Source organism: Muscardinus avellanarius (assembly GCF_963383645.1).
Source record: "Muscardinus avellanarius genome assembly, chromosome: 20".
Lineage (NCBI taxonomy): Eukaryota > Metazoa > Chordata > Mammalia > Rodentia > Gliridae > Muscardinus > Muscardinus avellanarius.
In genome coordinates, this window is record NC_137806.1 from 6,923,111 (window position 1) to 6,938,133 (window position 15,023).

The 15,023-nt window shown below is 46.8% G+C and overlaps 1 protein-coding gene across 4 annotated transcripts in view; it reads left to right on the forward strand.

Moving 5' to 3' along the window:
• Positions 1-15,023, forward strand: part of KIAA1217 — a gene marked incomplete at both ends in the record, with an annotated part of 339,403 nt that overhangs the window by 305,116 nt on the left and 19,264 nt on the right. For all 4 annotated transcript variants that reach the window (XM_080717095.1, XM_080717096.1, XM_080717097.1 and 1 more), the window contains 4 exons: positions 4,886-5,061; positions 8,659-8,789; positions 9,174-9,321; positions 13,662-14,100. In XM_080717095.1, the coding sequence (XP_080573221.1) occupies positions 4,886-5,061; positions 8,659-8,789; positions 9,174-9,321; positions 13,662-14,100 (894 nt within the window). The remainder of the gene's footprint in view (positions 1-4,885; positions 5,062-8,658; positions 8,790-9,173; positions 9,322-13,661; positions 14,101-15,023) is intronic.

Genomic DNA, 15,023 nt, shown 5'->3' on the forward strand with positions numbered 1-15,023 from the left:
AAAAGACATTAGCAAAAGCAGTGTGAGAACTCAAGGCCGCCAAGAGTAACACTTTTTTTTTTTTTGGTTCCTCCCAGACAAAACCACAGGCCCCCTCCCGGGTTTATGCTTCCTGATAACCAGGTGCTAAGCGCCCAGAGCTAGACTTTACCTGGCACTACTGGAAGCACTTTATTGCCGCACTAAATCTCTGTGACGAGCCAGGAGCTCGGAACTTCTTATAACTCTGCTTGCTTATGGATGGGCCCTGAGATTAACAACTTGGCGTGGTCACGCAGCTCCTCCGTGGCCAAAGTGGGAACTGAATCCAGCCATTCTCTCTCTCTGGAAGCCAGTTAATCATCGCAAGGCTGACGTTAGAAGCCAGAGTGGCTTCGCTTATGGTCCAGTTTTAAATGTGCTGTCTTTATTCAGATAAAACGGAAACCACGATGAGGCTTCGGACTAGTGGTAACCTGCTCAGACTGCAGGTAATGGGCAGTGGACAGCGACACCCTCACTCCCGTGGAGTGATCTATGTTAGAGACCAGGCCACGAAACCAGCAAAGAAACTTGAAATCTGCTAATTGGTATTCCAAGATTTTTTTTCTTTTTCTTTTTCTTTTTCTTTTTTTTTTTTTTTTTTGAGGGTCTGGGTTCGGAACCCAGGGGCATTCAACCTCTAAGCTACATCCCCTGCCCTATCTTTTATTCTTTTTTTTTTTTTTTTTTTTGGTGGTACTGGGGTTCCTGGAAACCCTTCTTCCTCCGGGCTACACTCCCAGACCTATTTTTTATTTTTGAAACAGGGTCTCTTACGCCAGCACGGCTGGCTTCGAACCTGCGCAATCCTCCTGTCTCCGCCTCCCAAGCGCGGGGATTACAAGCGTGCACCACCACGCCCGGCCTATCTTTTATTCTTTTTTTTTTTTTAATTTTATTTTATTGGTGCACTGTATTCATACATCATAGTGGGATACAAACTTTTGTAGACATACATGCACACATCGCCCAGTCAGCCCCCACCCGATCCCCATCCCATTCTCTCCCCATCCCTCCCTCCCATGCTTGGCTTAGTGGTTGACATCTAGTATTATAGCAATTTATCCAAAATTAAAAATGATAATCTCACATAACAGTTTCATTTGTCTGATACCAAGCTTTTGATGTCTTAAAGATAACATTTCAATATTTCTTTTTGCTTTCTTTCTTACCAGAGAATATTTTTTTCTTTTTTTTAGGTGAAACTATCATATATTTATTTTTCAGAAAAAAATCTATCCTGATATGGAATATGGACTCTAGATACCCAAAACAATCTCGAAGCAAAAACAAAGCTAGAAGATGTATATTTTCTGATTTCAAACCATATAAAGCTACAATAATTGAAACAGTGTAGTACTGTTCTAAAGGCAGATATATAGACCATTGGAGTTAAATACAAGCCTAGAGCTAACTTCTTCCCTATATTGTCAAGTTATTTTTGACAAGGTTTCCACGAAGATTTGGTGGTGGAAATAATAATCTTTTAACTAAATATTGTTGAAAAATAATAATTACATGGAAAAGAATAAAATTGGACCCTTACCTAATCCCACATACAAGTATTAACTCAAAATAGATAAAAGACCTAAATATAAATCTTAAGACTATAAACTTTTAGGAGAAAATCTGGGTCATAAAACCTCACAACATTGAAATTGGCAGTGATTTCTTGGATATGATTTCAATGGCACAGGCAACAGAAGAATATACAAACTCCCTAAAAAATAAAAGAAAATATTGTATATCCAAAGACAATGTAAACAGAGTTAAAAGTTACTAATAGAATTGGATAAAATATTTCCAAATGCTATATCTGAAGGTATATTAATATTCCAACTAGAAATCCTAAAAATTAACAACAATAAAGGCAAACAATACAATTTAGAGATAGGTAAAAGACTAACATAAATAATGAATCTCCACAGATAACCAATCTTAGTTGTCTGTTGGATGGAAACTCTTGTTTCTCTGGTTCTGGTGTGTGTTACCTATTTCTTCTCTATAGTTAATCTCTTTGAGTATTTTCTCTAGCGCTGGTTTTGAAGACATAAATTCCTTCAGTTTCTGTTTGTCATGGAAGCTTCTTATTTCTCCATCTAATTTGATAGAAAGTTTTGCTGGATAGGAAATTTTTGGCTGGAAGTTGTTTTCTTTCAGAGTTTGGAATATGTTACTCCAAGCCCTTCTGGCTCTCATGACTTGGTTTGGGAAGTCTGGAGTGATTCTAATTGGTTTGCCTCTGAATGTCAGTTGGCCCTTTGTTTTTGTTGCCTTTTAAGATTCTCTGCTTGGCTTCCACATTGGTCATTTTGACAATTATATGGCGTGGGGATCCTCTTCTCGGATCCTGTCTAAAGGGAGTTCTATAAGTTTCCTGGATCTGTGTATCAACCTCTTGCTCTATATTTGGAAATTTTTCTGCTATTACTTCCTTGAAGAGATTGTTGATCCCTTTGGTATCACTTTCTTTTCCCTCCTCTATTCCAATTATTCTTAGGTTAGCTCTCTTAAGATGGGCCCATATTTCTTCAATGTCAGATTCCTGCTGTTGGATATCTTTTTCTAGATTAGAAACTATGCATTCATTTTTGGATTGCTCATCTTCTAAGAGTGAGATTCTGTTCTCCATGTGGTCTAATCGGTTGTTTGTGCTTTGAATTGAGGCCTTTACTTCATTAATTGCATCCTTTATCTCTTTTTGGCTCTCTCTGAGTTCTTTTCGAAGCACCTCTATTATTTCTACAGTTATTTTCCTGATTTGATCTTCTAGAAATCTCTGATTTTCTGTTTTATCAGGTTCTGATGTTGTGGGGTTGTGCACATTCATTACTTCAGTGTTATTCCTCTTTCCCATGATTTCGGAGGTTTGTGCCTTCTCTGGGTTCTTCCCTTGGGTCACTATGGCTTCACTTAAGGTGCTCTGGATCTCGAGTCTGTATTATCTCAGACCCCACTACTCCTTTACTGGGTTGTATCACAGAGTCTCCGACCCAGGGAGTCGATAGAGGCTGCTTTAAACTATGGGGGGTGCCAGGTTGCACGCTCTCCTATGGTGTGATATCTCTGCCACCACCACTCCCTCACTGGGTCAAGTCCCAGGAGGCACAATACTGCGATTTCTCCTCTGTGGCCCGCAATTTGACTCACTGTTCTTGAATACGTAGATGTAGCTGTACTGGACTCGGTGAATTCACTGCTGCTGCCGCCGCCGGTGGCAATATGGCGCCTCTGCCACGCCCTCGGCCATGAGGCTGGCGTATTTTTTCTTCTCTGGTTTTGATTTCCACTCTGAATCCCTGCAGCGTGTGCTGAGCTCAGCCACTGGGAGCTTTAAATGCTGTCTGCGCGGAAAGATCCCGCCTGGCTGTTCCGCATCGGTTCACCTCGGCTTGCTGTAGCCGTCCGCTGAGTTCGCCGCTGCCGCCGGCAGTATGGCGCTGCTGCCGCGTCCTCGGGCGCATGTGTCTCCTCTGTGGCCCTGAGCTCTGTTCTCAGTCCGCTTTCTCTCTGGAGCCTGGTGGTTTTTTTGTTTTTCTGGTGATGGTGTTTTCTGGCTATGAAAGGCGCTCTTTTTGTGGTAATGGAGATTGGTTGTTAGCGGGACTCTTAAGCCCCGCTTTTCTCGGTCGCCATCTTCCCGGAAGTCCCTCTTTTATTCTTTATTTTGAAACAGTGTCTCACTGAGTTGCAAAGGGCCTCACGAAGTAGCTGGGGCTGTGCGCGAACCCCAACCCTCCTGTCTCAACCTCCCGAGTGCTGGGATGACAAGCGTGCGCCATCACGCCTGGCTTCCAGGAGATTGTAAGGTATAATATAACAGCTCTAATAGAATTACTGCTGTTGGAGCTGATGGAATGAATTCACTTGATGAATGTGCTGTCGAGAAATTGTCCTGCCCCCGGGACTCAGAGGCTTAACTAGATTCTTTGTGCATGTGTGTTTGATATGCATATTAAAATTTTATTTAATTTTTAAAATTTGGAGTACATCATAATTATATATAACAAATGGAATTCATTGTGGCATATTCATACATGCATAGGACACAATTTGGTCACTTCATTGCCCAGTACCTCCCCTTTTGGACTGGATTCTTGTAAAGCCTAGACGAAATTCGCAAATTCTAAGAGTTCTGGAACAGTGGAAATTGTGGACTTATGTACGCAGGCAGCCTGTGTCAAATCCAGGGGTAAATCACAAGGGCCCTGGGCTCTTCAAGAATTATTATCATTGCTACAACTAGTATGGCGTTCCATAGTCTAAGGGTCTATGACTCTATGATATTGGTACATGAAATCGTACAAACAAGAGAGGCAGACATCTGCTTTTAACTCCAGAATTTTTCATAGACTAGTTAACATTCATGTGGTATTTGTTCTATACCAAGCAGTATCTCATGAGAGCCTCAGAATAGCCAAGGAAAGTAGACCCCCCCCCATCCTTAGAGATACGGAAATGGATACCAGAAAGTCTAAGTAACACACCCAAAGTCTTGTAGTGGGCTGGGCTTAAGGTTTCGGGATCGATCTAAAGTCTGCTTGGCTCCAAAGCTAGTGTTCTGGGTTGTTGCCTATGAAAACATGTTCTGAGACTTTATGTCTTGGGTCCATGATGCACTGGCCAGAGAACAGAAAGATCCTGTTTTCTGTACATACAAGCATAAAAGTCTGGTTGTGAGTTTGTTGCTAAAACTCCAGTGCTGACTGAAGGAACCTTGGCTTCAGTGAAAGAAGGGCTCACTGAAAGAAAGAACCAAAGAAAGAATCAAATTTAAGTTGCAGGCTGAGCATCCGAGCCTGCAGGTGCTGGGACGCCACCGTCAGGCAGGCAGAGCTGACCGAGGTCGACTTTTGTTCCGCAGCTGCAGAACCAGGAGCTGCTTAGGGCGATGATGAAGAAGGCTGAGCTGGAAATCAGTAGCAAAGTGATGGAGACCATGAAGAGGCTGGAGGATCCTGTGCAGCGACAGCGCTCCCTGGTGGAGCAAGAGAGACAGAAGTACCTTCACGAAGAGGAGAGGATTGTCAAGAAGCTGTGGTGAGCCCAGCCCTGGGGCAGTCAGCTGTTTCCCTAGAAAGGAGCACTGTCTTTTCCTACAAAGGCCTCTTATCAGTTGGAAGTTTCTCCTCCTCTTTCCTTCCGTGGGGATGGAACCCAGGGGCATTCTGCCTCCGAGCTACACCCCCAGGCCTATTTTTTATTCTTTACTTTGAAACAGGGTCTCACTGAGTTGCAAAGGGCCTCACTAAGTAGCTGAGGCTGGCTGTAAACTGTGATCCTCCTGTGTCAGCCTCCCAAATGCTGGGATTACAAGTGTGTGCCACCGCGCCCAGCCTCTCCTCCTTTCTTTATTAAGCTCCTGCTGTGTACAAGTCAGAGTCCTGCTGGTCCTGGTATCCCTGAACACCTAAGAAATCTAACAGCCCCCAGGCAACTGAGCCAGTGTCTTTAAGATAAAACAGCATGCTGTTTTCTAGGACTCAGCAAAACATAAATTAAAAGGAGCAAATGGTAAAACCCAATAATAAATGAAAAGTCTGTGTTTAATCTCAATAAATTAAAACTAATGGCCAAAATAACACAGCACTAAAATTATCTTCTATTATCCCAGGGTAGTTAAAGTAGTACGAGAAGAATTTAAACTTAAAGTGGGGCCGATTCAGAATGAGAGATGTTTCCTTGGATGGTACCGATCTCATATAAGGCCCTTATTGGAAGCATCTATCAAACCCCACTACTGAAATGAGGAGAGTTTTATTTCTTCCTGTCAGGAGGCAGGCGTATCTTTTATGCTAATGTATGTTTTGTTATGCAATGAAGATTTATCATAGGACTATTGCACCTTTTAGCATAACGAATAGTAATTTTTCTGGGTTCCTCTAGTGTTGGTAATTATCTTTTTTGCATGGAAAGTATAACTCTCCCAAACTGGGCCTATAAAGGAGCAACGTGACAATTCTTATGTCCAGGGTAAGCAGAAGTCTCCAGCTCATGTTTGTACTGTAACCGCCATCATCCCTGAATCAATACTATGTGTTTGATAAAAATGAATGTCCCTTTCTGCAGCCTAGAGGAAAAGAATGATGTGTTGTTTTCCTGATAAATTAGATCACTCATTCACATCCCATTCATTCACACCCCAAATAAGCTTCAAACTTTTCCTTAGTTTGTACATTTATGGACAGGGTTCATCACCCGCCACAAGGTAATAAGGCTGTTATTTGTCTTGCAACAGCCTAATTGAAACTAAGTCTCCAGATTGATCCTTGAGCCAGGTGTGGTGGCGCACACTTGTAATCCCAGTACTTGGGAGGCCGAGACAAGAAGATCGCAGGCTAGTGGCTTCCCTCAGCTACTTACTGAGGCCCTCTGCAACTTAGTGAGACCCTGTTTCAAAATAAAGAATGAAAAATAGGGTTGGGGTGTAGCTTGGAGGCAGAGTGCCCCCTGGGTTCAGTCCCCAGTACCGGGGGGAGAAAAAAAAGATCTTTGAAACATATATATGTATGTGTATATGTGTGTATATGCCCATATATACATATATCCACATTTGTATATATGCATTTGTATACATTTTTAGCAAAATTCTGGGGGGAAATGACATTTGATAATTTTTGAATTAACAGGTGTGATGTTTAATGTTTTGTCTATATAGGTACCGTGAACATATAAATAGGGGACATTGTGTACAGCAGTATCAGTGAATAGTCCTATAGGTTACAGATGGTATAAAGGAAAGCCATCAGTGCAGAGGTCTCTTGTAGGCAGGGTCATGATATCTAAGAGGCATGTGGTGGAGAAGGGATTAAAGTAGAAGTTTAGGCCGACTGATTTGGGGTCACAGGACAGCTCCTTGCAGGACTAATTGCAAACCAACATGCTTGTGAGTTAACAGAACCATGGCAATACTGGGTCTTAGCTCTTACATCAGAGCCTGGAAGGACTGGACAGTGTGAAGGGGGAACACGGGAGCAATGCTGCTCAGTCGTGCGATGGGAGAGCTTTCCCGGGCGTGGGTACCACATTTAGAGTTCTCAGGAGGGACCACACGCAGTCTGTCCGTCTGCTTCAACAGTGCCGCAGCTGTAGGAAGGACCCTGTGAATGGGCTCCCGGGACTCTTACCATAGTTCAAATGTGGACGCCGAGCAGGTGGGGCTTTCCATTTGGGTCCTGAAGGGGAATCTTTCCTCTGCAACAGGCACAATCAGAGAAGGAATGATGGTTGGCCAAATGCCCCATCCCGCTCGTCATGGGTGGATGAATTTGTCGTTTGAGTCCTGGTTGAATATATGGCAAGTCCTGCCTCGGTGCCTCTGGAGCACAGCAGCCCACCTGGTGGAAGGGTCTCCCGGCCCAGCTGTTCACTGACGCTCCATCTGTGCGTGTCCCATTCTCACCTCCAGCAAGGGATTGCTGTTCACTACTGCCGCCTAGTGGTTCAGCGCTTCAGACAATTCTTCCCACTGTTAATTTTAGGTTGTTTGGGGGGTTTTTGTTTTTGTTTTTTCTGTTTTGGGTTTTTTTTTTTTTTTTTTTGGTATTGGTTATTGAACCCAAGGGTATTTTACCTCCAAGCTACACCCCCAGCCCTATATTTTTTATTCTTTATTGTGAAACAGGGTCTCACTTAGTTGCGAAGGGCCTAAGTTGCGAAGCTGGCTGTGAACCCGGATCCTCCATCTTAGCCTCCCAAGTACTGAGATTACAAGCGTGTGCCACCGCGCCCGGCTATTAATCTTAGCGTCCTTGGTGCATATCATTGTGCAGAATGGTGGGCTGCACTGTGGCAGAGTCGTGTATGTCTCTAACATGGTTGGATAGAAATCATTCCCCGTTTCCACCCCTACCTCCCTCTCTTCCTTTGATTTCCTTGCTCTACATAGACCGTCTCCCTCTTACATTCAAGATAACGGTTTTCTCTTTGCTGGATTCACAGACAACTAAAATGACATACACTGGCATTTAGGATGGGGTTAATGGTGTGCCCAGAGGAAGAATTTAGCTCTGTTGGAGCGGGTATGTGTACACACACACACACGCACACGCACACGCATGCACACACACAGAAATCAGATCAGTAATCATTTTCTTCTATTCAGAGCTTGGGAAGAAAAGCACCGGTCCTCAATCAGGGGCAATTTTACTCCCGTCCCCCAGGGACAATTGACATTGACTAGAGACAGTCTTGTTTGGCATGGGTCACCAAGGGTGGGTGCTGCCTGCATCTGTGTGAAAGCCGGGGAGGCCACTTGACATCGTCTAATGCACAGGACAGCACACACCCCAGCACCACCCCCAAAGCGCCAAACACCAAAGCTGAGAGGCCCGACTTAAACCAATCAGGCTTCTCATATTGGGTCATACCTTCCCCCCGACTCTGTCCTTCCTTCCGCCCTCTTCTGAAGGCGGTCTGAACCACTGAAGATGAGTGGGTCTTCCCAGAAATGCTCTCCTGCAGGGCCAACCCGAGCCCCCAACCACTCCCTGGAGAACTTGCTGGCACCTGCCTTACACCTGGAAATGTGAGCCATGCCAGCTTCTGTTCTAAAGTGCCCCCACCTCTCAACCAGAGGCCCTGGCCGCCGGAAGCCTCCGTGTTCAGCTCCGCCCTCTCCTCTGCTTGCCCCCACAGCGAGCTGGAAGACTTCGTTGAAGACCTGAAGAAGGACTCTTCATCCACGAGCCGCCTGGTTACTCTCAAAGACGTGGAAGACGGGGCTTTCCTCCTGCGGCAAGTGGGAGAAGCCGTGGCTACCCTGAAAGGTGAGCAGACTCTGTTAGAGGGGAGAAGTCCAGAACGCGTTTTTGGGGATGTTTAAAAATTTGTGGCCCGGTGTGATGGCGCGTGCCTGTAATCCCAGTACTTGGGAGGCTGAGACAGAAGGATCACAGGTTTGAGGCCAGCCTCAGCAACTTACTGCGACCCTCTGCAACTTAGTGAGAACTTGTTTCCAAATAAAATATAAAATAGGGCTGGGGGTGTAACTCAAGCAGAATGCAGCCCAAGGTCACTCGGCTTACCTCTTTTGAGCTCTTCTTAACCTCAGCTGCCTCCTGCAACCCTGAACTCTGCGGTGGGGGTACAGGATGGGGGTGGTCATTCCGACATTTTTAGTCCCGCAACTAACCAGCTGGTTTGGCCTGCAGGAGAATTTCCAACCTTACAAAACAAGATGCGGGCAGTCCTGCGCATAGAGGTGGAGGCCGTGCGGTTCCTGAAGGAGGAGCCGCACAAGCTGGACAGTCTCCTGAAGCGCGTGCGCAGTATGACGGACGTCCTGACCATGTTGCGGAGGTGACCGCTGTGGGCGCCCTGGCTGGGTGGGCCGCAGAGGCTGGGGGAGATCAGAGAATCTGGGCTTCTGTCACCGTCCAAGAGCCTGTATCCAGTGACAGGAAGATGGCGGTTCAAGGGCCGTGATGGTAATTTAGTCAGACCCTGTTCCAAAATTTAAAAAAAATTAAAAAGGGCTGGGGCTATAGCTCAGAGGTAAAATGCCTCTGAGTTCAATCCCTAGAATAATAATAAAGATGACGACAAGGACAACTAGTAGATACTTTTAAAAAATCATTTGCAGGTAGGGATTTTCGGGGATACCTTGAAGGCCGGAGCTAGTTTGTTAACTTTCCTCACTTCGGGGCCATAGGGATTCATTAGTCCTTCTTCGGTTACCTCCTGAAAGTGTATCTGAGCACGCCGTGCCACCTGCAGAAGACTCGAGCCCTCTTGAGTGGCACAGGGCGGTCCCCTCCCCGAGGGCGGCTGGGAGCGCTCATCACAGAGAGCCACGACGGAGGAAAGCCTGAAAGCAACCTGCGACTGATTCCTGACTCCACTGCAAAGATTTCGGAGCTCTGCACCTACCGGCAAAGCGCTCACAGGGGCCGGGGGGCTAGCTCGGTGGGAGAGCGCTTGCCTGGCATGCACTGGGTTTCTTCCCCAGTAGCACAAAAAGAAAGCAGAAGGGGGCTGATTACATATGTGCAGAGTTTGTGTTACGAAGAAGCGCTTCGCTAGATGGTGTACTGTGGTATCGCGAGCTCTGTCTTTAGGTTACAACCGGATCTCCTCTTTGCAGCCTCACAGTTACAGTAACTTACACCTCGGGGTGCTTTTGAGGTATCAAGCTCAGAACTGAGCCCTTTACGCTTATTAGCCTGTTGAGTCCAAGCTAATGTCATTACCATTATTTGCAGGCAGCAGCTGGGGCTTGAGGGCAGAGCCGCACAAGGCAGAGGGGGAGGGCTGGGATGGGAACCAAGAGTTTGGCCCAGGAGTGGCTGTGGGTTCTTATCTCAGAGCCAGGGGAGCAGTAACTCTAGTAATACGCTCTCGGTGTCAGCCCTGGGCCTGGGTCTTATGGAGACAGCCATAAAGAAGACAAGTGGAACCCCATCCTTATAAAACTGATTCTCATGTGGGAAACAGACACTAAGCAACAACCCAAATCAACTGCTTCCCAGCGGCCTTCCTCTTTAAGGTTTCAGAGTTTTTTGTTTTGTTTTGTTTGGGTGGTACTGGGGGTAGAACCCAGGGGCTTTCTACCTCCGGGCTATACTCCCAGACCTATTTTATATTTTATTTGGAAACAGGGTCTCACTAAGTTGCTGAGAGCCTCACTAAGCAGCTGAGGCTGGCTTCGAACCTGTGCGATCCTCCTCTCTCAGCCTCCCAAGCGCTGGGATTACAGGCGTGTGCCACCTCGCCCAGCAGGTTTCGGTTTTTTAAGAGGACTAAGAAATTGTATTTCTAAGTTATCCTTTGGGGCTAGATTTGAGAGCAGTTCCCAGATAGAAGTAATATGTAAGAAACTTTCTTGTTAGAATTTAGATTGCCAACTGTAATCATTGGATCAGATGTAGAAGAGAACTTTATTAAGCGAACAGTTAACTTTAAGATGAATTATTAAGCACAAGGGGAATGTTAGGGTTTTCTAGTAATGTACAACCTCAAGAGAGAGCCTTTTTAAGATAACCCTCCACGGTAGGTATATTGTCACTCATAGAAATACCAGGGCACCAGAGGAATAATCATCTGGGCATGGTGTCATAGGCCTGTAATTTCAGTACTTGGAAGGATAAGACAGGAGGAGTACAGGTTTGCAGCCAGTCTCAGCAACTTAGGGAGGCCCCACACGACTCAGTAAGACCCTGTTTCAAAATTTAAAAAATAAAATAGCTCAGAGTTAAAATGCCCCTGGGTTCAAACCCCAGTCACGTACATGCACACACTCCTTCAGCAAAATCCATATCAGACCACACACAGGAAGAAATTCTACCTGTTAAACTGTCTCATTTAGGAATTTAATTTAAATTGCCAAAATGAACCTTTTTGTCCAATAGGATAAATATGTGTTAAAACTATCCTTCATTAAGCCGTTACCCAAATGTGGTAACACACCCATAAAGCCCAAGACAAACCAATCTCACTAAGCTGCCAGCTAACACTGCCTTTCTCTTCTTTCTCCCTGAAAAGCAGTTAAGAGATATTTTTGCAGCCAGCCCAGTGACAGAGTTCAGTATTTGCTTTATCTCCAGGGAATGCAAGTTCTCAAAGAAGACAGGATCATGCATCTTGAATGCTGTTGACCTTTGGATTCATGCCCAGTAGTGAGAAGGGTACAGAAAACGAGTTCAGTAACTTTAAAAATAAAAGAAATTGTATGCCGGGCGTGGTGGCGCACGCTTGTAATCCCCACGCTTGGGAGGCAGAGACAGGAGGATCGCACAGGTTTGAAGCCAGACGTGCTGGCTTAAGAGACCCTGTTTCCAAATAAAAAAAAAAAAGTATAAAGATAGGTCTGGGAGTGTAGCCTGGAGGTAGAAGTGTTTCCAGGAACCCCAGTACCACCAAAAAAATAAAAAGAAATAAAAGAAATTGTAGCCGGGCATGGGGTCGCAGGCTTGTGAATCCCAGTACTTGGACTTGGGAGGTTCAGACAGGAGGATCCCAGGTTCGCAGCCAACCTCAGCTATTTAGTGAGGCCCTCTGCAACTTGGTGAGACCCTGTTTCCAAATAAAGAATAAAAAATAGGGCTGGGGATATAGCTCGGAAGTAGAATGCCCCTGGGTTTCATCCCCAGTACCATTAAGCTAAATAAATAAATAAAGTTTGACCAGACAGCTGGGTGTCCGTCAGAAGCCTTCTTATAATTAAATCTGTATTCGCTTGTTTTGAGTATAACAGGCTAAACTCCGTGTGGCGGGAGACAGGCAAAGGTAGAGATGTGCCTGCTCCCAGAGACGCGCTGTGTCCTTAAGCCATGACACATCATGGGAAGCAGACGACTAGCAGTCACAGCACAGAGCAGACTCGGGAGGCTGGACGGGCACCGAGTGGCTGGCGCGGGTTGAATTTGAGGTGATGGAAGAACAGCCAGGCAGAGATGCTCACTAGGCACTTAGAATAGGGCATGGGGGGGGGGGGACAGAGAGGGGTCCCTGCCTAACTCAGAGGGAGGGAGGGAGAAAGGAAAGACTTAGAAGTCACGCTGCGGAGACGATTACTGAAACTGGAAGAGAAGGCCAAGCTAGAAAGATTAAGGTAGAAGAGAGCAAATCTTTGGGAATCCTTGGAGATTTCAGAGACCAGGGTAGGTAAAATAAAAAGAAAAAGAAACCAAGATGTGAGTAGCAGAGGAGAGTCATAGAAAGCGATGTATCTTCTTCACACTGAAAAAGCAAGACAGCATTTTTACAAATGCCCTCCACAACTTAGTGAGACCCTGATTTGAAATAAAAAATAAAATAAAATAGGGCCGATAGAATGCCCCTGGGTTCCATCCTCAGTACCACCAAGAAAAAAAAGAAGGAGGAGGAGGAAAGGCAAGACTCCTTACAAGTTACGGGTCCATTGACATTGTCTTCCAAACCATGTTCCCATCTACTCTAACAAGCCCCGAGGAAGGCATTATGACCGTTGTCATTATCGTCTCCATCACAATTGACAGAAAAGTGTCTGAAGCTCAAAAAAACGATGTCCGCTGCCTCCCACGGCTAGCCCGTGTTAGAACTGCTACCCAGGCGGGCGCACCTGGCTCCAAAGGCCTTGTCCTTCTCGCTGCCATCCAGGTGGAGATGGACAAATAGCCTCTCAGGACTCCCAGAGCAGAGGAGGATGAGGAACAGACGTGGTTCAAGATGCAGTCGCCGTTCGTGCTGCCTGGGTTGAGTGCAGGCGGGGAGGCGAGACAGCAGCAGGCTGAGCTACACCAAGAGCGAACCGAAGGAATTAGAATGCGAGCTACCCCTGACTAGTCCTCCGGCAAAAGGGAGGGCTTCCTGAAGCTTCAGGGCAAGAACTGAGAGTACTCGAGGGACGACACACAGGTCGGAGGGGTCAGGACATCGTTGAATTATATCGCTCACATCATGTCCCCCCCCCCCACCAAACATAGGCACCCTGGCATTAGTCTGGGCACCACAGTGCTAGCACAAAGACGGAGACCAGCTCCTGAGGCTAGAGACCTGTACAAAGAGCCGCTAGATCCTAGAAAGTACTGGGGGGCTTTGGGAGTTGCAGCGGAAGCCTTCAGTCCAGGCTTTGAATAGTTTAGCTCTCACCCAGCTTGGAGATGATGTGATGGGCATGACATGTCTTAGCAATTAACACCGCCATGTTTGGTTTCTCCTAGGCACGTCACAGAAGGGCTCCTCAGAGGCACAGATGCAGCCCAGGCCGCCCAGTACATGGCCATGGAAAAGGCCACAGCCGCAGAAGTCCTGAAGGGCCAGGAGGAGGCCACCCTGCAGGGCACTGGGGTCCCTGGCGACGTGAAGACGGAAGTGATGGCTTTGCCCGGCATGACGGTGCACCGTGCGCAGAGCGCCCCGGTGGTCATCCAGCCCTCCCAGCACTCCTTGGTTCTGCAGAACCCTGCCCAGAACGTGCCCGCGGGCGGCGGGCCCCACGCAGCCAGCCCTGCGCCAGCCACACAGGAAGTGACCGCCGCGCCACCGTCGGGCCTGGCCCCGCAGTCCCCTCAGACGCCCATGAATGGTTCCGCCATGCAGAGCTTGTTCATTGAGGAAATCCACAGCGCGAGTGCCAAGAACAGGGCCGTGTCCATAGAGGTAGGGTTCTGTTTCCATTCATCATCGCCCGTAAACATGGTCCTGCCCTCAAGGGGTTAACGGGTCTGACTGTTGAGGTAATAATACACATATGGCTACCTACATATGTAGATTAAAGATAGATTTTTTTTTTTTTGAGTGTGTGTGGTGCTGGGGATGGGACCCAGGGACATTAGGCCTCCCAGCTACACCACCAGCCCATTTTTTATTCTTTATTTGGAAACAGGGTATCACAAAGTTGTGGAGGGCCTCACTAAGTAGCTGAGGCTGACCGTGAACCTGGATCCTCCTGTCTCAGCCTCCCAAATATTACGATTACAAGTGTGTACCACCACGCCCAGCTCTAAAGATAGATGCTTTAACTGGAAGGGGGATTTATTAGCTGGGGAAGGGAAAGATCGTAGAGTTTGAGAAGGGTGGTGCCGGAGGAAGAAGAGTGGGTGGCGTGCTAGTAAATGTCTAACAGGCTCTCTTGAAGGGAGCCCTGATTTGCAGCATTAGCAGATGTCTGTGGTGTAAATATTCCCACCGTGGCTGAATTCAAGCCACAACATGACATTCTGCATGTGGAATTAGGAAAAAATGTGACAATCAGATTTCCACATCAGTGCATGCTGGCTCGAGCTTCCGCTATGAAAGCAGGCAGGGAAGGCGGTACCTTAGGACGGCTGCGCCACTGATCCCAAAAGACAGAGGTTCAGGGGAAGTAGGGGAGGCTGGGGAGCACTCTGGAGTACAGGGGTGCTGGGACAGAGGCTGGGGCCCTGAGTAAGCCTGTTTACCTGGAACCGAGGAGATAAAGATTGGGAAAATAGGCTGGGAAGAGCGATGTCCTGTGCGCAATTTGAAGTACCAGAGAAATGCGGCAGCTCTGACCAAAGACTTTTAAAAATGGCGTCTCGGGGAAGTTAATCTGGAGACGG